Here is a 25924-nt window from a genome sequence, read left to right as displayed (position 1 = left end):
TAGTACAACACTCCTAGTTAGTACACAAATTGTTAGACAGAACTCTGTGGACTCTGAGATACATGTGAGTTTGTCTGTTTAGTTAAAGTGTGGCATGGATGACTTACACTGTAAAATGGAAAAGTCATTTCAATTCACAGAATGTACTGTACAGTCACAAAATACAGTAATAAATGTTCCTAAACAGCATAGTTCAATATCTTATTTCACTGCCATTCAAAATATGAAGTGGACTGCATTGTGCTTGGTAAAGCATGCAGACTAAAATGTGGCTGCGTTTTTCTAAGCAGTGTCAGCAGTTGTACTAAATTAGTTCTTTTATATATTTATTTATTTATTTTACCAAAGCTGTGTGGAACCCTGAAGCAGAGTTGTTCTTTTGTGTTTGTGTGTGTGTGTGTGTGTGTGTGTGTGTGTGTATACACACACACACACACACACACACACACACGTACGTACGTATGTATGTATGTATATGTGTGTGTGTATATATATATATATATATATATAATATATATGTACGTATGTATGTATGTGTATGTACGTATGTATGTGGTGGCTCAGCCGTTAAGGCTCTGGATTACTGATCAGAAGGTCGGGGGTTCAAGCCCCAGCACTGCCAAGATGCCACTGTTGGGCCCTTGAGCAAGGCCCTTGACCCTATCTGCTCCAGGGGCGCTGTATCATGGCTGACCCTGCACTCTGACCCCAGCCTAGCTGGGATATGTGAAAAAAAAGAATTTCACTGTATATGTGCAAATGTATAATGTGTGATAAATAAATACAATTATAAAAAAATTATTATATGTTTGTGTGTGTGTGTATATATATATAATTATTATTATTACTACATCACTATTTTTATTATATATTATTGTTTTAATAGACACAAAACAATCTTAAAATCAAATTGTAAAGAAATATAAACATAAAGAAAGGAGACACAAATAAATTAAAATATAAAATACAACCGCAAATATCAGTTATGTCAATACCTGCAAGAAGGAAAGTGGAGCTTTTTAAAATGTAGATATCTGAACTGTATGCGACAGAGCCTGTGACAATTACTGATCGATATCGTGGCTCAAACAAAAAGGTAGCCGTCCGCTGGGTCACTTCAAATCTGATGTCCAGTGTGCTACAAGTGATGAATTTACAGTAGTTTGCAGCTCAAACATCCACAAGAATAAACTTACTAAACTTGTACACATACAGGTACACACACACACATAGACTCACAGGGCCATAAGATCTCTCAAAGCAAGCACACAGCCTGCAGAATTGATTAAAATAGCAAGTTGAGCAAGTGCCTTCAGTCGGAAAGATATTTATGATACACGCACAAGGAAAGACAACAGGAAAGTGTCATACATGGTTGGAACAACCTTTTTTCATTTTTGGTTGAACGTGTTACCAGGGCTGTTGTCAATGCAAGGGGACCACCTGTATTGACCTTGTATTGTGGGGCCAATGAGATTTTAGTGAGACTCTTTATATAGCAGCATATCTTTTAAGTATTGAATGTTTTTTTCCCCATTTGATGGAAAGCTAATCTATTCCATTCTATTTCTTTGCATGTGCACTATTGTATCACATAATGCATCATTCTCCATAATGCCATCTGTTTGTGCTGTACTGTAGCTGCAGTGGTCAGTGCTCTTTTACCCCATCTCGGACAGGCTCTTTGAACATTGAATCCAACAGGGTGGAACATTGTGTTGATTAACGCAAGGGCAGCATTACAAAGGAAACATATTTTTAATTTCTCTGCATCAGCTGCCAGAACAAGGTGACTGCAGCTTCAAAGCAGTTAACCTTTAACAACCATACCGAGACATCACACTAAATGACTAATAAACGCTATGGCACTTTTGCTGTTCTGTTTCTTTATTGTTTCCGTTTTGACACTCTTAAAGGGATAGTTCAACCCAAAATGAAAATTCTGTCACCATTTACTCACCCTCATATTGTTCCAAACCCGTATTACTTTTTTTTCTTCTGTGGAACACAAAGGATGTTTAATGTTTGCCGAAGCTCTGCTCTTATCAATATTTCATTACTGTTAACAAAAAACATCTTTGCGCACTTCCTGTCATGACTAACAATAACGGCCCTGTATTTTTCATCATTGCTGTTTATTACTAGAAAGTTGGCTCAGCTCTGCGCCTACTGCTTCAACAAAACAGATCAGAATAAGAAATGTGCAAGCCTACACTTCCCTGTTCCCGTAGGTGTGCGCTAAATGGGGACATACATTGTGATTGTGCTCTAGTTTTGAGTTTCTCTGTAAGTAACGTTACAGAGGTTATTAATCAAACTCACTACAGTACAATAGAAGTGATGAGTTTTCTTGCAAATCACATTAAGGCTGGATTAAAACGATCATGATATCGATTCTAAAAGTCCCTAGATCACTACTACTTTAAAGTTTACATCAGTTTAAGTTGTGTTGATTATTATATCTCTTTTAGACATGTTTATATTAACAGTTATATCTGTTTTCTCCCCAATTTGGCATGCCCAATTCCCAATGCCCTCTAGGTCCTCGTGGTGGCGTAGTGACTCACCTCAATCCAGGTGGCGGAGGACGAATCTCAGTTGCCTTTGCGTCTGAGACCGTCAATCCACGCATCTTATCACGTGGCTTGTTGAGCGTGTTACCGTGGAGACCTAGCACGTGTGGAGGCTGCACGCTATTCTCCGCGGCATCCACGCACAACTCACCACACGCCCCACCGAGAGCGAGAACCACATTATAGCGACCACGACGAGGTTAACCCAACGTGACTCTACCCACCCTAGCAACCGGGCCAATTTGGTTAATATTTTTAAGTTAGAAGGTTCCCTCTATAATTTACAACATTTGTTGAGAGAGAATTTCTTTTATATGTAAGCAAAATGGACATTACAACTGAAATATTTCCAAATGAATCAGAATCAAATTAAACTTGAATTGAATCGAGAGATTGAACCGGAATCAGAATCAAATCAAATCTGGAACTCTGTATCGAGATCATCTCAGTTAGACAGATTCAATATTTTTTATCTAAGAGTAAAATGTATCAAAATGTAAGTAAAACATGTTCTTTGATCAACATCACTTGTTCCTGGAACAATATACCTATCAACCAATCTACTCTTTTTCTTAATTATGTGAAGAAATATGCAAAATACAACGATAAACATTCCAAACTCTAGTATGCTACTGTACACTGTTTTCATGTTTTCTGTAAAAGCATCTGATGACAGAACAATTAAATAATGAGTTATGACAGAACAATTGCGAGATTACTTCTGTTTCATTCGTCACACTAGAAATGTAAGGTCAAGTCAATCACGCTGCATTGTGGGATCAAGTACAGTGTGCTTTGGTAGTATACATACTCTAGAGAAATAGTAAGAGTATACTATTCTGTGGCTGGGTGTTTCTTCAACTTTGGGCACTTTTACCACTGTTGATTTCTGAAAGTCTTTGTAAAGACAAATTTTTGTCATGTTTTTCTGAATCCCCACCACAGTGTCATTTCCAATTTCCAATTCTGTATTGTGTTTGATAAAATTCTGTGATGGAAATGATGGTGATGAACATTTTGACCGTTTTTAAAATAAAATATCCTTTGTCATGCCAAGGGTACTTTCATAGCTAACGTTTTATGTATCCTAAATGCTTTAAATACAATTAAATCATATTTTCACACTTTTTGCATAATTTATTTGTAATTGCAGCTTGATTGGAAATGATGCCCCATAAAAATACTCGGTAACACTTTATTTTAGGGATCAGAAATTAAACAGTAAGTAATGACTAATAACTGGACAAGTTACGGACTTGTTTAGAATTATAAGGTATTTATTAAGCTATTGTTTGCTGATTTTTTACCCTTACCTAATAGCCTCTTTACATTTGTTTTTTCCTTACAATAAATGTATTAAGTAAAAACAAAAGATATATATATATATATAAATTGAAATAATAAAAGAACCTATGGGACATGAAAGTGCCCAAAGTTGAAGAAACGACCTGCTCCAGTCACAACAAAGAATACTGGTCAAGGAAATGAAATGTTAGCTGATAATCTCAAAATGGCCAAATTTCAGCCGATTAAATTCCTCTGGCTGGTATATCAGTCAATTCAAGAATGGGAATTCAGAAAGAAAGAATACAACCAAGACAATGATGGAGAGAGAGAATGAGAGAGAGAGAGAGAGAGAGAGAGAGAGAGAGAGAGAGAGAGAGAGAGAGCGAGCGAGCGAGCTTAGTAAGTAATATTAGTGTGAACTAATATTTGAGCACTCTGTGTGTTCTTCTCTTTCTGGAAACACAAATCTCCTCTCAAATTCCAGCCATTCCACTCTGCCTCAATGTCACAAACACTGGACTTCTGCCATATTTATACCACAAACAATGTCTACACAACCTGTTATATGAGATGAATCTATTAGATATGATTAGCTCTGCATGCTCAAAGAGTTCAGCCAGACCAAAGCGGCTTCGAGCTGAGATGTCTCACAGATAAATGATGTCATAAGTATGATTTGGGATCATGTCCAGAAACGCCACTGCTGTCATTCGTCTTGGGAACTGTGCGTCGTACGTTCGGTTGCCGCAGAGCAGGACACCAGGAGCTTAGAACAAATATTGTCATGGATGACTCATTGCTTGAGTAATTAGATTTGGCGGCTTTCTGAGTCACGCGCTTGATGCGCGTCTACCACTGTAGCCTGCTCTTTAGTCACTGGATTATTGTCATTTTGCCAACACCGGTAACCACGATAAACACAGTCCTTCACCATGGGCTAATGGCTCAGCTGACCACAATACAGCAACACGGCACTCGTTTGTGAATAAGAAATGCAATATTTGATTGGTGTTTGGCTGCAAATATATCTCTCTCTTTATTCTACTCATGTTTCCCTGTCTTCAGGTGATGGAATAGATGATGTCGGAAGTCCAGGGCACTGTGGAGTTCTCGGTGGAGCTGCACAAGTTTCACAATGTGGATCTGTTTCAGAGAGGGTAAGGCAGTCCTGCATTCTTCTGTGAATTTGGAAGCTCTAATTAAAGGCTTTCCTAAACACCTGCCCTGTAAAAGCATGTGGTAAGAGCATTGTGTACCGATCCAAACATTGAGAACAGGTCACAGGATGTTCCTCTTTGGAGACTTACTCTGTTTGCTTTGTATTTTACAAATTGTTAGTGTGCATGAGTAAAATACACAACAAACTGACTAAAAGCAGACTGATTGTCTTTACAGTTTGCCACTGATTACAAACAAAGGTATTCTGAAGAACAGTACAACCAAAATTTCAAAAAGCCACCATTTTAAAGTCAGTTAGTAGTAGCGTCCATATAACACAGCAACAGCCGATGTTAGGACTCTCGCGAAAGTTATTTGTTGCACACTGCACAAATTCAACCTCACAGAGTTGAATCACGTCTCATAGAATCACGTTATTATACCTAAGATTGTGCAAAAATTATTTTTACGTGGCTTGTTGTATATATTGCGGCAAGTTTCTGGTGAAATGACCACTAGAGGAGCTACAACAGTGACTTTTATTTCCTTTCACACAAATCACGAGTAAATGGCAGTTTTAAAAATAGCATCTAGTCCTCACACAATGCTATCTTATGGCATCAAAAGACTTTTACTACAGTGCAAGGCGATACATTTTAACATGTGCATTACATAACCAACTAAATGTACATACTTGTTCGAGCACAATCAAATTGCGCAGTAGCTCATAGAAGCATTACAAAATGATGTGCTTGCTTTAACATTTGTGCTTCTCATCTCACATTTGCTATTGGTTAGGTTTAGGTCTAAGGTTTAGGGTGGGGATGTAGGTTTAGTTGATTTAAAACTCAATAAAGCATTAACCTTAAAAACCTAACCTGTTTGGGAGAAAATGTAACTCGCTTTTAGCGCCACCTAGTGGACATTTCATCTCGAAACTACCGCGATACTTGTATTGAACCACGCAATATCATTTTTGCAAAAATGTCGCCACAGTAAAGTAATTTTCATCAGATCAGGCTTAAGTTAATAAAATACACATTCCTGTTGACTGTATAACATCTTTTAAAACTAAAAACAACTCGCTTTTTGATGCAACTCTGTGGACATTTTACTCAGAATCTGGAGCTCACACTTGCCCATATGCAGGGTTGGGAGGGTTACATTTGAAATGTATTCCACTACAGATTACAGAATACATGCTGTAAAATGTAATTTGTAATGTATTATATTAGATTACTCAAGGTCAGTAACGTATTCTAAATACTTTGGATTACTTCTTCAGCACTGGTAGATTTTTTCACTTGTTTTGACTATAAAAACTCTGCCAGTACAGTAAGACAAAATACACATTAAAAATAACATTCTCTGAAAAACCTTAATATCTTATGCAGTGTTGTTTCTAAAACAAGATCAATCAAATTGATCTTGTTTTAAGGATTTTTAGATATTTTTACAGGAAAACAATACAAAAATTATGATCAAGAATATGATTTTTGCCCTAATATCAAAGGTCTTACTAGACAAAAGAAATTATGATCTAACATGAATTTTCTTGATAAAAAGATATGATCGTGTCTGGTAACGTGCATGTAAAATGACTAGAAATAGCATTTTAGCTTAGCGTAAAGCTGACAGTTTTACAAGGTTTATTTCTATTTCTTCTGCTCCAAACTTACTTCAAATGTACTTCTCTGTCTGCTCGTATGAATGTAACACATCATAAGAAAGTGTTTCACCGCTGTTCAAATGCACTTTGGATCGCATCATTTATATGTATAAATGTTTTCCATCTGAAAGGACTAAATATTAAATGAAACAAATGACAATAAAATGCAAAGTAATCTCTTCAGTAATCAAAATACTTTTTGAATGTAACTGTATTCTAATTACTAATTATTTAAATTGTAGCTATAGTGGAATGCAGTTACTTATATTTTGTATTTTAAATACGTAATCCTGTTACATGTATTCTGTTACTCCCCAACACTGCCCATATGTTCAGCAGCACTTCCAGCTTCGGCCACTGGGTGCAGCTGAGCACATAGCTAAAACGTGTCTACTACAAAAGCATAATCTAAACATGAACCCTCCAAAAACCAGACTCTAAACCACATCTACAGTAGATTATGCCTCATTAGACAACTCTTTGATCTACTGTAATATTTCTCTTCTATATTCCAAACTGGACATAGAGGACAGCTGTGTGAAACATAACAGGCCTGATGGAGTAGAGGTCGGTCATAATGTTTTTCAGCTCACCGTGTCTGCTTTGAGATTAAAGCAAGGCTGTTGGCTGAAACATCAGCTTTGCAGAGATTTGACTACCCCTTCCCCCCCACTTTAAATCTGAAAGTTAAACCCTTTCCTCTGATATAATCCCCAGAAGGGAGAGAGAGAGAGAGAGAGAGAGAGAGAGAGAGAGAGAGAGAGAGAGAGAGAGAGAGCTCTAATATACTGTTTATTTTCGCCAGCGGACACAGTTTTTGCTCTGCACAGAAGCAATGTTTCTAACAATAGACCACAGTAGACAGAACGAGTACAAATTTAGCCTCTATGTGTGTAGTGTAAGTAAACAGCATAGATTATAATGCACACAGGGAATTAGTGTTTGTTGTGTAGGGAATTAGTGATTCTGTAGGCGGTCATGTTTTGATTTATAACGTGATGGGTGAGGAGGAAGTTGGATTTTGTGAAATAGAAAAGAACAAATCAATGCAGATCAGTGGCGTGTCCAGACTTTTTTGACAGGGGTGGCCCATGTGGGGCACAGACTCATTCAAGGGTGGCATGAAGCGTAACTCAACATCCCTGATTTTAATTATAATAATACTAATAAAATATGTACATTTTTAGTAGGTAGGTGCACGTATCAAATTGACACACATGAATGGCCGGACCCAGGGTTTCCCAACAGAACATTGCCCAGAGCATCACACCCCCTCCACTGGCTTGTCATTTTCCCACAGTGCATCCTGGTGCCATCACTTACCTAGGTAAACGGCACACACGTTCATGGCTGTCCAAGTGATGTAAAAGAAAACGGGACTCATCGGACCAGGCAACCTTCTTCCACTGCTCCATGGTCCAATTCCAATGCGCACATGCCCATTGTAGGCACTTTCAATGGTGGACAGGAGTCATCATGGGCACTCTGACTGGTCTGCGGCTACGCAGCCCCATACACAGCTGGGTGCGATGCACTGTGTGTTGTGACACATTCCTCCCGTAACCATCTTAAACATTTTCTGTGACCCTCCTCGGACCACTGTTGGCAGGTACTCACCACTGATGACCGGGAGCACCCCACAAGCCTTGCCGTTGCAGAGATGCTCTGACCCCGTTGTCTGGCCATTACAATTTGGCCCTTCTCAAATTGCTCAGGTCTTTACTCTTGCCCATTTCTCCTGCATTCAACACATTGACTTGGAGAACTAATTGTTTGCTTACTATCTACTCAGACCTTGACATGTGGCCTTGTTAGGAGATGATAAACGTTATTTGCTTCACCTGTGAGTGGTCATAATGTTTTGGCTCATCAGTGTATAGTAGCCATGGTTTTGCTATAGTAATTTTGTAGTAACCATGACTGTAAAAATAATTGTTTCTGGTTACTATGGTTTTACTACAAATACCAAGGTTAAACTATTGTTAAAACCATGGTTCATTTTCATAAGGGTAAAGCTACACATCAGTTTACAGGTAGTTTAACTAGTCAAGCTACCCTTTTGAAAAAGTAGTTAGCTGTACACTAAGCTACTAAAGAAAAACAGCTATCTACACTGAAGCTATTTTGGAGAGATATAACTTTTTCTTTTAAAAAAGAACAAAAATTGCTCGCCGGTTCCCAAACACACTGCCGCCTGGTCCTCGACCACTCCTCCACCTTCTGGCGAACGACAGCCGCTCCTCCCCGGGCGGACAGCAGTGAGTCCTCCAACCCCTCCGTGTTCTGGCGGCCGGTAGCGAGCACCTCCGCCCCTGGCAGCAACTCCACCGCTCCAGGTGGCCGGCAGCGAGCCCCTCCTCCCCTCGTGGACGGTGGCCATTCCTCCGACCCCTCCACGTTCTGGCGGCCGGTAGTGAGCCAATCCGCCCCTGGCAGTGGCTCAACTGTTCCAGGCGGCCAGCAGCGAACCCCTCCTCCCCTCGCGGATGGCGGCTGTTCCTCCACGTCCAGGCGGCCGGCAGTGAATCCTCCGTCCCCCGGCGGACGGTCACGGCCGCTCCTTTCGGTGGACGGCAGTGGCGAAGACTCCACGACAGCGCATCCCTCCTCCTTACCGGGTTACGGCACCAATGTAACAAGGTTAAAATGGGAAAAGAGGATGCGGGAACCGGCTGAACATTCAAAGTAATATTTAATGTAAACTTAAAAAGACATAAACATAAACACACACGGCAGCTGCGTGTGGCTCTCTCTCTCTCTCGAACTGCCGCATCCAGCTCGGCTTTATCCCTCTCCTTGGCTGATTAGCCCGATTGGGGGCCGGCCATGCGCACTCACGGCCCGGCCCCGCCCTCCTCCTCGTCACATAACTTAAAAGTAAAGAAATTAGTAATGTGATTTCCAATGAAGCAATCTGTAAATAAATCTGATTACATTTTCATATAAGTAATTTGTAATGGATTACTTATTTTAAGTAACTTAACCATCACTGTCTATAACAGATGATGTTTTCTTCAGTAAGTGCAGTATTTACATGACAACAGAGATGACATTAAACCTGAACAGATACCTTTATATTTACTAAATAAACTATGCTGTCATCATGTATTAGCTTGTACTGTAGTAGTGTTTAGGGTGTGTTGTGGACATGTTGCAGACATGTCTTTACGTGTGCTTTCAACATGCTGTGACTTAACAATGCACTTGCACAGGAGAAACGCAATTTAAAGATGACCTTACTTACATTTTAGTTCAGAATCATTATAGTACAATCAGCACAAACTGTAAAGTGCTTCAACATTTCACATTCAACTAAAGTCCCTACTCTGGCCAAGTTGACCTGTGTTTAATCTCCCTGATGGTCTCCGGACTGTCTGGACATGCCGAATAAGCTTTCACACTAATTCATCATCATTATTTATGATTTAATAAAGATTCCAAAGTCACTCACTGTATAAGATTTCACTTTGACTAGATCACATCAATGGTTGTTTCTGTTGTTGGTGTTGGTCAGTATAGGGTGGTATAGGGACATACATAATATCCATTATTTATTATTTATGGCCATTTTGTCCTGCAGGGATTAATAATTTAGATACATTGGTAAAACTCTTCTCTGGTCTGGTTGGGAAGAACATTCCAAGGGATTTTATTACGAAACACAGAATTGGTGTATATAGTGTACAATTCAGACTGTTCAATGGCCCGAATTCAGTAGGCTAATATTCATCTTTTGAATATATCAAAGTTAACTAAAATACTTTCAATAAATAATAACTGTTCAGAGATCAACCAACAGTGTAATCATTTACATATTTGCTTGTCTTGTTTTACTGGCAAGTTTAAAGTTTCTAATAATGAAATTTAAACCCCAAAGCATTTGCACTTAAAATTTCTAATAAATGTGAATAAACTTTGTGAATACAATTATAATCCAGTAACTGTGTTTGTTTTTGCAGCTTCTATCAGGTGAGGGTAGGACTGCATGTTTCACCTCGAGTTCCCCATAGAATCACTGCCAAAACACCTGGATACACAGGTGAGAACTTTATTTCCATACTTGTTTTTTTTTTTTTTGGATTTGTGTGTAAAATCTGAACCTGTAATGACTTTTTATCTATACCTAAATCTAACTTCATCTATCATAAATCTAAAAGCATGGGCTTTGTTTGAAATGGAATGCTAGCGTACTACATACTGCACTGTATATTCTATATACGGCATACTATTTTTAGTGCAGCCTTGCAAGTACTGTAATATTTACAGACTATAATAATAGTATACAATAAACTAATAGTTCCAACTCTGATCGCATATCAATTCAATTATAGCTGTATTAAATCTATATTAATGCTAAATTCTAAATTCATACTAAAGTAATTAAAGTCAATGTATCTACATTGTTTTGTTTTTTGTTTTTTGTTTTTTTAGGGTTAATGTTACAGGATATTTTTAGGATAATGAACTACATTATTTGTTGGAAAATTTATTTTATTGTTATTATAATTAAAGGTACACTACAGAGAATTTCTTGTACATTTTGTTCATTAGAAATGAACAAAATACCATAATTGAGCCAGTACAAAAAAAATTCTGCATTTAAAAAAGCGTTGTTGCCTTACCCTGAGTTACTACAGTAAACAAATTATAATGATTTATATTTAGAGCTGTCTGGTTCGATTTGGCGGGAAATTTCAGGCTTCCGTCATTTGTCTTTGCGTATTTAATAGGTGTAACGTTACACTCATCTCACGTTTTTGTTCTATAAATGATGCTGAATTGATGATTCCATACTCTCATGATACTTAAAACTAGTGATGTCCCCATACCAATATCAGAATCGAGTTCGATACTGCTCTCAAATACTCGTAAAAATGCTTCTTAACCACAAACAGATACCATCTGATATACGAATGTCATTCCGTAAACATTCAGCGCACAAATTAAAATCACGTTATGTCCTAGTGTGATTATTAAACTGCAAAGGCTGTGATTTAATGAGATAAATATATGGTTTGCATGTGCTGCGCACTTTAAAGTGAATGTTTGGTGTTGTGCTGACTCGTACCTTTAAGAGCTCATTGGCTCATAAACAGAAAACACCATCATGAGCACTGCACGCTCTGTTTGTAGCAGATAACAGCAAGCTGAGTGCAAATTAACGTTGTAGCGTGAAGAACATTTTAATTAAATAGCAGCCTTTTGCCTTTTAATAATCACATTGGGTCACGTGGCGACGTGCTTTTTCGGAGGTAAGAAGCTACCATCAAAAACACACAGAAATGGAAAATCTCCAAAATAAAAGTTCAATTTAAATGGAAAAACGTACGACAGAAATATATCACTACTGTATAGTTATGTAATATTCACTGTAATACTACTACTACTACTTATAATAATAAATCGATAGCAAGTTTATTATGTTTTAAGAATAATATCACACATCTGTGATGCTCTGTTATGCACCACTTTATTTGACAAAATTACACAATTAACAATTTTAAAAACACTTCATTTGAAAAAAATAATACAATATTACGTTGAAAATTAATTGTTCCATTTCCATTTGATATATAAAATATAATAAATGGTATCGGGAAATCCATACTTTAAACAAAGCCTGAATCAAGAAATGTTTTTGAAAGATTGAATGTTTTTATTTTATTTATTTTTATTATTATTATTATTATGACTTTTAAGAAATATGTAAAACTGTTGACTACGCTCTCTGTTGTTCAAACCTTTTGTTGGTCAAAATTGAGAGAAATGGATGAAGCTAACTCTACATGTTATATCAAGATTTATTGTCCATATCCACAATGCTTATTGGCACATTTTTGCTTCGTGCAATATCGTTACATTAAGTATTTACATCATGTCCGTAAACAAAGACAGCGGCAGATATGCTACTTGCTCAGATGACAAATTTGTAAACATATATCTTGTATGACTCTCTTCTTTCTATCAGTGACTCTTAGTGTAGCTAGTCAGAATTATCCGTGCAGAAGAGCAGTGCCAAAGCACAACTTATGTAATGTTCTGCCCAGAGTAACATGTTCAACCACATGTCGAAAGAGAGCCCAGAATTCTGCACCTTTAATGGAATGATTTATTGAATATTGGTGTCTTATCATTTAGTTTTTTGCCGCCATTTTGTAAAATCAAATATCTTTTTGCATGTCGCCTAACAACACCCCTTAACTATGGTAAAATAAATGTAAAGCATGCATTTTCTTTTTTTTTTTTTTTTCTTTTTTTGTCTGTTGCTTTATTTTAGCATGATTTTTATCATGTGACATAAAAGATTAAAATTGCTATTATAATGTCATTGTTGCAATATTAAAGACATTTCTGTGACCTCTCTGATTACACATATATCACCTGCTACCTGTGTCCTGTCCTCTGGTGCTAACTATACTTCCCACATTACAGCAGAGACTCTGTGTTCAAAACAGTCATTTCCAGGCTGTTTCGGTTATGCGGGCATCTAAATGCAGTTAGGGATACAGATTCTGTGTTTCCTTGGGTCGCTTTAGCTCGGTCATGTTGTGTCAGGTAAAAATATGGTCTGTTTTCACAACATTCTGGAATTCTTTTCCTCTCCTTCTGTCTTGGTCACATACACACGCAGGTTATTCCTGACTGACATTTTGTCATTGTATTATTTATATTTAAATAGCAAATTTTTTTTTTTTTTGTTTAAATGTCAACGTTAAAGATACTACAACAGTGTTTTAAATGCCATGCTGAAATCGTAACATAATGAGATTTTTATTTTTTTTTTTTTAGAACAAATCTGTAATGTTACATGACTAAAGTAGTAGTGTTTCGATAATAAAGTCGCAACATTATGAGAATAAAGTCGTAATGTTTTTAGCAAAGATGTAATGTTACAATAATAAAGTCAGAATGTTTTTAAGAACAAAGTTGTTATGTTACGAGAATAAAATCGTGATGTTTTGAAAAATAAAGTTGTAACAATGAGAATTAAATTGTAATGTTTTGAGAATAAAGTTATAATGTTACAAGAATAAAGTTGTAATGTTACAAGAATACAGTTGTAAAATTAGGAGATTAAATGCGTAATATTGTGTAATATAATTATAATTATAATAATATAATTGTGTAATAATATATTGCGTAATATAGCTGGAATATTTCGAGAGAAAAAATATTGAGAATAAAGTCGTAATGTTTTGAAAAATACATTTGTAACATAACGAGAATAGTGGTAATGTTTTTTAGAACAAAGTTGTAATGTTACAAGAATAAAGTCATAATGTTTTGAGAATAAAGTCGTAATGTTACGAGAAAAAAGTCGTAATGTTTTGAGAATAAAGTCGTAATGTTACAAGAAAAATAGTTGTAATGATTTGAGAATAAAGTCATAATGTTATGAGAAAAAATAATGTTACGAAAATAAAGTTGTAAAGTTTTGAGAATAAAGTAATAACATTAAGAAAATAAAGTCATAACATTACGAAAATAAAGTCAGAATGTTTTGAGAACAAAGTTGTAATGTTATGGGAATAAAGTTGTAATGTTTTGAGAATAAAGTCGTAATGTTACGAGAAAAATAGTCGGAATGTTTTGAGAATAAAGTCATAATGTTACGAGAAAAAAAGTCGTAATGTTTTGAGAATAAAGTCGTAATGTTATGAGAATAAAGTTGTAATGTTACGAGAATGAAGTTGTAATGTTTTGAGAATAAAGTCATAACATTAAGATAATAAACTCATAACGTTTTGAGAATGAAGTAGTAACATAACGAGAATAGTTATAACATTACGAGAATAAAGTTGTAATGTAACAAGAATTAAATGGTGTTGTAGTGGACTAAAGCACTGAACTGGTAAGCAGAAGGTTGTTGGTTCAATCCCCACAGCCACCACCATTGTGTCCTTGAGCAAGGCACTTAACTCCAGGTTGCTCCAGGAGGATTGTCCCTGTAATAAGGGCACTGTAAGTCGCTTTGGGTAAAAGCGTCTGCCAAATACATAAATGTAAAATCATGTTTTGAGAATAGTCATAATGTTACAAAAATGAAGTCATTACATAATGAGAATGAAGTCGTAACATTACAAGAATAAAGTTGTAATGTTTTGAGAATAAAGTCATAATGTTTTAAGAACAACATTGATATGTTATGAGAATACAGGTGTAATGTTTTGAGAATTAAGTCGTAATGTAACAAGAAATAAAGTTGCTTTGTTTTAAGAATAAAGCTTTAATGTTATGAGAATAAAGTTGTAATGTTACAAGAATACAGTTCTTAAATTAGGAGATTAAAGGCTTAATATTCTGTAAAAGGCGAGAAAAGGCATGATTATCACAATGGTAATGTGAAAGAATGCAGCATCGTGTCTTATTTGTGTACAAACATCTGATAAACATCTTAAAAAAGGTGGGCTGATATACAATCTATATTATAAACATAGTTAAATCATCTGTTGAATGTCTTTCTAACATCGGACAGACAACATTTTAGCGACCTTTTATAGAAGAGCAAACACTCTAAAAACTACATTGTTCAGATGAAAATGCACATTGAATAGTAATCATTTGGTTAGTAGGAATATTGATCTCCAAGCACAAACCGAACGAAACTTTTCCGTTTTTTGCAGATCAACAGAAAAACAATTATCATGTTAGTAACTGTGTTGGAAGTATTTCTGTTGCAATAAATAAAAACTGTGACAATTAAGAGGAATGTTGTTAATTCTGCTTCATTTCTGAGCATAGAACAATGGTGCTTTTGGCTTTATTTGTTGTTTTGTAGTTATTTGTATTATTTGGCAGCAGAACCCTGAAGCCTCTATCTGACATTGAGTCTAGGCGCTTCTCCTTTGACTGAACGGCAGTAGTGGTTTGAATCAGTCTCAGACTCTCACTTGCATTGGCGACCATTTTGGATCTGCCAGCCATTCTGGCTCTGAAGCTATTTCAGTTTCCAGTTTCAAAATGTCATCTGCGCAGTTGGCTGACTGACAATATGAACTCAAAGTTTCACTCTCGTTTAGTTTCCTACCAGTGAGGACCATTTGAAAAAAAAAAAAAGGAACTTTATAAAGTATGTATACTATAGAGAAACATCAGAAAAATAACAATTTGTAGATTTACAGCTTATAAGACATGTTTCACTCCAAGCAAAAAAATCTATGACCATATACACACTGCAACTTCAGTATAATTATCTATATTATCTTTGTTCTGCTGTCTTTTCCCCTCCATCAAACACGCTTCTAACACACACACACACACACACACACACACCTCTCATGACTCCTCTTGAAAGATCTGACTCTGCTGTAAGACTCTCTCTCAGTCTCTAGGCCATCAGCAGACTGCATAACTGTTTTCGGTGACACACAGAGAGGGAGAGAGACATAGAAAGAGGCAAACATAGAGAGACAGCCTCAGCAGGGGTCTGTCTTTACGTGAGACCCTCGCTGTTCCCCTCAACACCTCTTTGACACAATTGCTCTCATCTCCTCCACTGAAGAGAAACCCCACTGAGGTTGTGTTCCATCACACAGACGAGATCTCTCTACATGCGGAGGTGTGCAGGAAGTTGCCAATATTTGATGTTCTATCCTTAGTGATTGCTGTTTAAGGGTAAGATTAGTGAAAAACTGTAAAATGGGATAAGTGACACTGGACTTGGAGGACAGATCAATGCTTTGCTCTCTGTTCTATTGTTTGGACACAAGTCTACTGCATATTAGCATTTTTTTAGGCTAAGAACTGCCCACTTAATATGATGAGAAATGATCAAATTCATACTGAAATCTCAGACTTTTGATTTCCGTCTTTACAGAAACTCTAGAGGAGACATGTGCGATTACTTGGGTACTTTCTCAGGAGAAAAATCTGAGATGAAAGAGACATAAAAGGATAGTTTATCCAAAAATGAAAATTATGTCATCATTTACTCACCATCATGTCATTCCAAACAGTTACCAGAGGCTGTCAAGATCCAGAAACAACAGACAAGTTGTAGTCCACATGACTCGTAGACATACGATAGCTTTGTATGAAGAACAGAACTATATTCAAACCATGTTTAACTGATAATCTTCCCCCTCAGCCATAGTTTTTAAATCTCATTTGTCCATTCGGTTATTCAAACTTGGTTGGAACAGGTTAGATGTTGACACCATACTGTACACCCTTGGTTCTTGTGTCTCTTAAAATAATTTCTGAAAACAATGCAATGAGTGTGGATAAAAAATATCTATCTATCTATCTCTCTCTCTCTGTGTGTTGGGAACAGTCAAAGAAAGTCCTTTAATGTGAACAGTGAAGAATCTAATCAGCTCTCTTTCTGTCTCTGGATAGGAGAGTGTAGTTTCAGCAGTGCAGGGGTTCATGATGGCGCGGTGTTCAGCCGGATCTTTCAGATCCTCTACAGGAACGAGGAGGTGACCCTAGAGGACCACATGAACTTTAGAGTTCACCTGCTTCTGGATGGAGAGAGGGTGAGTCTCATGCTTTTTTTCCTCTTTTTTTTTTTTTTTTTTTTTTTTTTGAGAGTGTAACAGATGTGAGGTTAAAGAAATAGTTCACCCAAAAATGAAAATGATCTAATAATTTCTTCTGCTGAACACAGAGATTTTTAGAAGAATATCTCAGCTCTGTGGGTCCATACAATGCAAGTGAATGGTGACCTAACAGGTCCTTTGAAACTTTGAAGGTCTAAAAAGCATATAAAGGCAGCATAAAAGTAATCCATACAACTCCGGTGGTTAAAACCATTTCTTTAAATGCGATATGATAGGTGTGGGTGAAAAACAAATAAATATTTAAGTCCTTAATGGCCACCATTCACTTGCATTGTATGGACCTACAGAGCGGAGATATTTTTCTAAAAATCTTTTTTTGTGTTCAGCAGAAAGAAAGTCACACATCTGGTATGGCATGAGGGTGAGTAAATGATGAGAGAATTGTATTTTTCGGTCAAATATGTCTTTAATAGCATGGCTAAGTGTCACCAGTCCTACTCGACCCACCCAGAGTAGGAGTCGGACATTCTAGCAAGGAGGCTATAAAGCCATGGCCTCTAGCCTCAGTCGCTAGTGCGTCTCTTAAGGCAAATAGAGTGAGGTTTACACACTGCACAGCTGTCACGTACCAGCTGGCTACTGATACACTCACCCCCCTAATCCTCACTCCCATCCGGATCACGGCACCAGTGTCACTGTTCCTACCCAGAGCAGGATTCGAATCAGTTGTCCCAGGCATGGGAGTCAGACACGCTAGCAAGGAGACTATAAAGCCATGGCCTCTAGCCTCGCTCGCTAGTCTCGCGTCTCTTGAGGCCAGGAGAGTGAGGTTTACACACTGTTCAGCTATCATGTACCAGCTGGCTACCATTACAAAAGTACTTAAGTGACTGGGCTGGACCCAGAAGGTTGAAGGTTCAAACCCCACAAGGGCGGTTAAAGGGATAGTTTACTCAAAAATGAAAATTCTTTCATCATTTACTCACCCTTATGTTGTTCCCAACTCGTATGACTTTCTTTCTTCTGCGGAACACAAAGGGAGATGTCTACATATAATATAAGCAGAGAGTGACTAAGGGCTGTCAAGCTTCAAAAATGCACCATAAAAGGAGTCCATGTGACACTATATTCACTATATTGTCCTTTGAAGCCATACAGTTCTGAGGAACTTTTAAACGTAGTCCTAACGGAGTCATTTGGCCTACATTTATGATGTCTTTTGTCAATCTTTGGAGCTCAACAGCCCCAGTTCCTATTCAAGATTTATGAAAAAGATCAACATGAACATACTGTCTAACATCTCCTCTTGTATTCTACAGAAGAAAGTAAATCATACAGGTTGGTAAAAACATTAACGGTGAGTAAATGATGACAGAGTTTTCATTTTTGGTGAAATATTGCTTTAACCCCAAGATGATACATGGAGACTTGAATAATTCGAATAAGTATCAAGAATATATTGCTCAGCTCACTTCTCCCAACAATTCTTATTGCATCCTTCCACTGGCCCTTCCACTGTTCTTACAATATATTCCATAATATTCTGGAAAACCATGCTGTTGGTACACTAGCCATGTTAAAAGTACACAAGAGAGACTGACAGAGAAATTGTGGGTGGGACAAAATATCTTGTTGGATTTCTTCGGCAATCTTTCTTATTACTGTAACCTTGAAACAGTTATCTCCATCTCCTCTCCTCCCTGTCTCACTCCATCTCTCACTTTGAGATAGAAAGTCTAAAAATAGCTTTCCATTTCCCCAGAGTATGTGTGTAATCAATCTGTGTATCAATAACTGGAGCTCAGTCCTGTTTGTTTTCAAAGATCGGTGTGCACCAATGAGGTTTCTCGGAATGAGATGGAATCTTCTTGCATACTCTACATCTTGAGGGTTATTGAGGAAATAATACATACTAAATCATGTTTTCATTTGAAGGATCTTATGGAAAACACATGAATTTCACGTGTCCACATGTGGGAGCGTGTTAAATTTATGGGTTTTTGTTTACTCACACGTGATCACATGAAAGTAGAATTTGAGGCTTGACATTTGCACATGTAACACTTTGGGAGAACATGTGAAATGTTCAAAAGCACACCAGAAACACATGCTAAACAACACGTGAAATTCATGTGATTTTTCTGTATGGACCTTGGCATGAAACAATAAGTGATGTTTTCAAAGGCAAGCATCACTATTTCTTAGGGATAGGATTTTAAACTAGGGCTGTTAATCGATATTTATTTTTTTTTTTATTTTTATTTTTTTTTTTACAATAGAATTCATTACATGATATGCCAATTTATTAATCGCAATTAATTGCATACATCATTATTTGCCAAGAAAGGCCACCCAAATATATATATATATATATATATATATATATATATATATATATATATATATATATATATATATATATATATATTTATATTGATTAAATAGTAACATATTAATAATAGTAAATAATTATATTTAAATAACACACACACACACACACACACACACACACACACACACATGTTGGTGCAGCTAACCTTATGAGGACTCTCCATAGACATAATGATTTTTATACTGTAAAACTATAGATTCTATCCCCTAACCCTAACCCACACCTAATCCTCACAAAAAACTTTCTGCATTTTTACATTTTCAATAAAACATCATTTTGTATGTTTTTTAAGCAATTTGAATTATGGGGACACTAGAAATGTCCTCATAAACCACATTTATAGCATAATACCCTTGTAATTACCAGTTTGTAACCTAAAAAAAAGTCCTCATATACCACCTAAACCCGCCCACACACACACACGCACGCACGCGCGCGCACGCACGCACACACACACACACACACACACACACACACACACACACACACACACGACACACATATATATATATATATATATATATATATATATATATATATATATATATATATATATATATATATGTGTGTGTGTGTGTGTATATGTGTATGCCTTACTTTGGAGCATATCTAGGGACCAGAATTTTTTTCATTCAGAGACCTTGGTATGATTTTGGACAGTGGAGAATTGCGGTTAGTTTTGATTGACAGGTGTGGTGATGTCTCTCTTAGGTGGAGGAAGCCATGAGTGAGGTGGATGTTCAGCTGAAACTAGATCTGCACTTCACTGACAACGAACAGCAGTGAGTATCTCTCTTCCTTTTTCCATCTTTTTCTTCCTCTGCATGCTGTGTTCGGAATGGTTTATTACCATACTACTTGTACTATTTCTGCAGTATGCAATATGAAAACTGTGCACAGTATGTTCTGCAGTATATAAGGAGTGCACCACAGAGAATTCGGCATCCCACAACACAATGTACTCGTGATAGCATACTACTGTTTCTGCTGTATGCAGAAGCAACATTACCTTGATATTAACTTTTAACATCTTCTTCTTTTCTCATAACGATTGGACTCCCAAAAGTTGATTACAAATGCGAATTGGCCATATTGATTTCCGAGATAACTGGATACCACTTGCAGAATTAAAGGAATGTTCCATGTTCAATAGAAGTTAAGCTCAATTGACAGCATTTATGGCATAATATTGATCTGCACAAAATAATTTTGACTCATCCCTAGTTTATTTAAAAGAAAAAACATCACAGCTACAGTAAGGGTGCTTTCACACAAGCACTTTTGGTGTGCACCCGGGTTCAAATGATGTAAAAGTTCAGATCGTTTGGATGACGTGAATGCTGTTTTCCAAACTCGAGTTAAGAACTTCAGAATCCACAACTGAATCCACTTGAAAAGGTGATCTGGGGTAAGGTTCATGTGAACTCAAGTACAGTCCCTGCTGATATGAACGCAATCGTACCAAATCGTGGAATTGATGAGGTATTATTTGCGTATTTTCAGGCTCCCAATCGCAATTATTATGGGATAATGCATTTCCCATACCTGCTTGTATCCAAATAAATCGCCTTCAGATAGCAGCTCACATTCTTCACATCTCTTACAATGCATCCGTGGGCTCGCGGCAGGCACATTCATTGCATCGAACCTGGGTTCGGACCACGCAATCGAACCAAGTGTTGTGAAAACACCCTGAGGCACCTACAGTGGAAGTGAATGGGGCCAGTCCATACACAATCAAGTACAAACTGTTTTAAAAGTATAGCCACAAGACGTAAACATTATGCATGTTAACATTATTTTATTGTGCTAAAATCACTTACTGACCATATTTGCATAAAGTTATATCCGGTATTACAACTTTGTCATCATGACGACGTAATGCAGCTAAACCCTATAATCTGTCAATCACCGTAACCGAGGTAAATCCATAATTTTATCGTACTAAAATCATGTTTATTTCACATCTACGTATAAACTGGCCCCATTTACTTCCAGTGTAAAATGGTATTCGGTATACACTATTAGAGATTGATATATCAGTTTTACAGATTAATCGGTGCTATCAGCACAGATTTTTTCAGAGAACCGATAGTTGCACAACAAACTGCCTCTAGTACTTTATTCATTTTGGACTCTTGTTACCTCTCACTCTTCTACCTCTACTATGTCTATGCCCATCGATATAAGGAAAGACTATGGAAATATTTGTACTTTCATTAAACTATTGGTCGATTAATCGGTCATCTGCCTTTTTCACCACCTTAGTTATCAGTAGTGTTGGGTTCGGGTCCACCTTAGTCGAGTCCAAGTCAAGTCCGAGTCTTTAAACAATCAAGTCCGAGTTGAGTCAGAGTCCAAAAGGGGCCGAGTCAGACTCAAGCCCGAGTTCATAACAGGCTGAGTCCGAGTCGAGTCCGAATGAATGAGTTCATGAATCTGAATTAAAATTGTAACCGTAAACTCAGCACCAATATTTTAAGCTTATTTTAAACTTCACAACTAAGAAAAACAGTTGTAACAAAAACACCTCTGTTGCATTTCATATATACCTTTTATGATTAGTATCCTGCTAAACAAACTTGAAAGTGGTTTCAGAATGAAAGCATATGCTTTATGTGTATGAAGACAAAACTGTCCTTCAACACACTTCTTATTGCGTTCTGTTGACATTTCAATTATTTGTTGCTTTCCTCCCTCATACATGGTCTGCAATCAGTCTGAAATCTTTAAATACCAACCAAAGAAATTTTCATTGAGCTCTTCTTTAACTGCAAAAACATGGAGAATAATCATTTTGAGTCATAAATTTACAGAATTGTCCTTCAAAAGTGTCAGAAATATAGGCTAAAAAAAGATGTGCATAAGTTGCCCGGTGGTTTACAATAAAAATAAAATAAACATTTAAAATAAAAATGTCATAACCAACTAAATTCAACTCGTAACATGAAGTTTAGCTTCATACACAAACTCTGTCATTGAATAATGCATTTATTTTATAGTCTATAATTAAAAAATAAACAAAACATTTCACTGCCCAAAATATCCTAATATTTTATTGTGTATGGTTGAATGTTGTGAATGGTGGACAAATGCTGTAAAAGAATGTATTTTAAGCAGCTCGTCAATGCTTTGAAAACAGTCAGTCAGTAATAAATAGGTGCTGTTTATCTGTTTAGAGTTGCTGTCTGCTTTAGCAATAAAGGGTTTTTCCCCTGACTATTTAAAAAGTTACACAGTTAATTCATCGAGCTATTATGGACCAGTTCAAGCTGACAACACTGCGTGGACCACAAGAGACTACATGTGTAGATACATTACACCTAAAAGACTTAATATCCAAGATTATTAAAATTTGTATGTATTTTTACTTCGATATGCTGTTTTTAGTAAACTGTGAGTGACATGGTGTGGGTGACTTGACTCAGTGAAGTTCTTGATTTTAAGTTTTTAACCACGATGAAACCGCAATGCAAGCACCGTCTTGGCTGCACAAACACCACACGCAATTTTACGAGTTGTCAGGTCCTGTGTTGTGTGATCTGCCTTGTTTAGTTTGTTACATTGGATACATACCCCTCTTTATTTTTCTGTTGTGCCAGCCACCTTGCTAGTCGATGTTATACAAACAGTGTAGTCTCATACTACACTGTAGTAACATTCAAGTGTATTGGTTGACTGATGAGTGTGCCTGTGCACGTGCGTATGTGTGTGTGCGTGTGTTTGCTTAAACACAGTGAAACAACTCTGGCTTCCTCTATGACTTCAGGGGCTAATACAGCTGCATGCAGACAGAGATGTGTTCATTAATTTATGTTTTGTTATTTATTTATTTTCATTGCATAACAAATGTCATGGACTCGGCTGGACGTGAAAAAAAAAAAAAGAGTCCCAAAGGCTCGAGTCCGAGTCAAGTCCGAGTAAAAATGCATCCGAGTCCGTGACAAGTCCAAGCCCTTTCAAATTGGACTCGTGACTCAGACTCGAGTCCGAGTCCAAACTCGAGTACCCCAACTCTAGTTATCCTTATCGTCAAAATCCACTATCGGTCGACCTCTATACAGTATGAGTTTTCCATTCCAAATATAGCCAGTCTCTTTCTTTCTGTCTTTTTATAAGGAGTTGCACAGAGTGTGGTAGAGCCTTAGGCGGGCACAGTACGTATGTGTGCACTTTAATCAAGAACAGAAAGAGCAGCAGCACTGACGGCCCTCAGCTTAAAACACACACACACACTCTCTCTCCTTTCTTAGACCAACACAAATGAGAGCAATTACTGCAGCAGTGCTGGGCTGCCCCCATGGCCTCGGAGCTCTGCAGGGACGAAAGAGAGACGGGCTCATTAACTAAACTACCTGTCTATCTCTCTCAGGCACCCGAGTTATCTTTATTCTGCTCTTTTTATCTTGCTTCTTGTCATATGACTTTCTTCCTTGAAACACAAAAAGAGATATTAGGCATAATGGTTGCTTTAGTCACCATTCACTTTCATTGTATGGAAAAAAGATGCAATGAAAGTGAATGGTAACTGACGCTACAGTACCATTCTTCCTTATATCTCTTGTTTTGTTTCATGCAAGTGGAAGTAAATGACAGAATTTTCATTTTTGGATGAACTTTCCCCTTAAGTTATTGACAGCCCTAGTATTAATGCATTTTTTATTTTATTTTTGCGTGTGTGTGTTAGGTTGTCAGATATATCATCAGTGCCTTTGATCAGCAGCAGGATGTTGGGTCTACACTTCCATCCACACCGCGGCCTACACCATCACCTGCCCGTCATGTTTGACTATTTCCACCTGTCTGTCATCTCTGTCTCCATCCATGCCTGCCTGGTGGCATTACACCAACCACTGATCAGGTAATTACCCAAAACGCCAAACCACCGGATCTCAGATCTAAGGAAAAGTCTCTGCTTTCCTGAACAACAAAAAAGTACCTATTAGTTCAACAAGCATTTAAGTTTCCATTACTTGGGATTAAAGGGCTAGTTCGCCCCAAAATGTAAATGGCGTCATCATTTATTCACACTCATGTAGTTCCAAACCAATATGCCTTTCTTTCTTCCATGGAACTAAAAAGAAAATGTTTAGAAGCAATGTTCACTTTCATTGCATCTTTTTCCTATACAATGTAAGTGAAGGGTATAGGAAAATCTTAACATTCTGCTCAACATCCTTTTGTGTTCCACGGAAGCAAGAAACTCATACAGTTTTGGAACAGCATGAGGGTGACAGAATTAAAATTTTTGGGTGAACGCTCCCTTTAAATGTCTTGTTCCTGCTCTGTATGGTAATAGAGCAAAGTGAACATTAAACTGCAATTCCAGTAATCTCCATCTTGGTATTTGCAGCCCAAATCCTTCAATCGTAAAATTATCCGCTAACTCAGCACTTCTCTACATACTGCTAAATAATGGAAATATAAAGGTTAATAAATATCATGTGCTTACCACCAACTCCACTGGAGCTGTTTATTGTATCTGTACCTCCTGTTTGTAGGAGGCATTTTTGGGAGGATGTAATAAATTCTCACTATCTTTAAACTGCTCTTAGGGGCCGTTAATACCTAGCAAGTGTTTGCGTCCATTTATGCTGTTTTTTTATTTATTTATTGTTTTCTACATAAATGTGCTAGACGGATGTCTTTTGACCATTGCACCGTATCTCGTTCTTTTCAGCATTTTTTTTTAGATGCTGTGTCAGGTAAAAAAGATATTTAAACGTGCCTTGAAAAACCTGTGTTTGTGGAGCTGCGCCTAGCTTTTTTAGGGCCTTTTATACTGAACACATTTTGTGTCCGTCTACACTGTTTTTGAATTATTTTTCTACATGAGGGCTAAGTTTTTTATATGCTGTGTCAGGTTAAAAAGAACTTCAACTTTTAAAAACGTGTCTTGAGACCCCTGCAGTCTCTTCCAAATGTAGGGTCTGAACAGCCCCTCTGAAATCTGCCATCTGCGCTGTTTTTTAATAGTTGTTCTATGTAAACATGCACTAGACGGACATCTTTGATCGCTTTAATGTGTCTCGTTTTTTTTTTTTTTTTTTTTTTTTTCACGCTGGGATGCCACATTTTAATGCACCTTGTCAAGTTATGAAAAACATCAACTTTTAAGAAGTTTTTTTAACGCATCAGTGCGTTCAGTCTAAATGGCCACTTTAAAATCTGCCATCTGTGCTGTTTTTTCAATAGTTTTTCCATGTAAACATGCGCTAAATGGAAGTTTTTGACCGTTACGCTGCATCAAGTATTTTGTCAGCATCTGCGCCTTGTTTTTAAGACACGGTGTCAAGTTAAAATAACTTCAACTTTTAAAAACATGTCTCGAGACACCTTCACT

At 37.1% G+C, this 25924-nt stretch overlaps 1 protein-coding gene across 2 annotated transcripts in view; it reads left to right on the top strand.

Annotated features, from left to right (window-relative positions):
* The first annotated feature begins 4606 nt into the window (after window positions 1-4606).
* LOC127424793 (protein FAM135B-like) overlaps window positions 4607-25924 on the top strand; it is a 54852-nt gene continuing 33534 nt past the window's right edge. For both annotated transcript variants that reach the window (XM_051670206.1, XM_051670205.1), the window contains exons 1-6: window positions 4607-4764; window positions 4926-5017; window positions 10647-10726; window positions 17026-17165; window positions 20293-20363; window positions 24269-24442. In XM_051670206.1, the coding sequence (XP_051526166.1) occupies window positions 4938-5017; window positions 10647-10726; window positions 17026-17165; window positions 20293-20363; window positions 24269-24442 (545 nt within the window). In that variant the 5' untranslated portion in view covers window positions 4607-4764; window positions 4926-4937. The remainder of the gene's footprint in view (window positions 4765-4925; window positions 5018-10646; window positions 10727-17025; window positions 17166-20292; window positions 20364-24268; window positions 24443-25924) is intronic.

Source organism: Myxocyprinus asiaticus, chromosome 34, assembly GCF_019703515.2.
Source record: "Myxocyprinus asiaticus isolate MX2 ecotype Aquarium Trade chromosome 34, UBuf_Myxa_2, whole genome shotgun sequence".
Taxonomy (NCBI): Eukaryota; Metazoa; Chordata; class Actinopteri; order Cypriniformes; family Catostomidae; genus Myxocyprinus; species Myxocyprinus asiaticus.
Note: the sequence above shows the minus strand (reverse complement) of the source record. Positions and strands in the feature narration are given on the sequence as shown.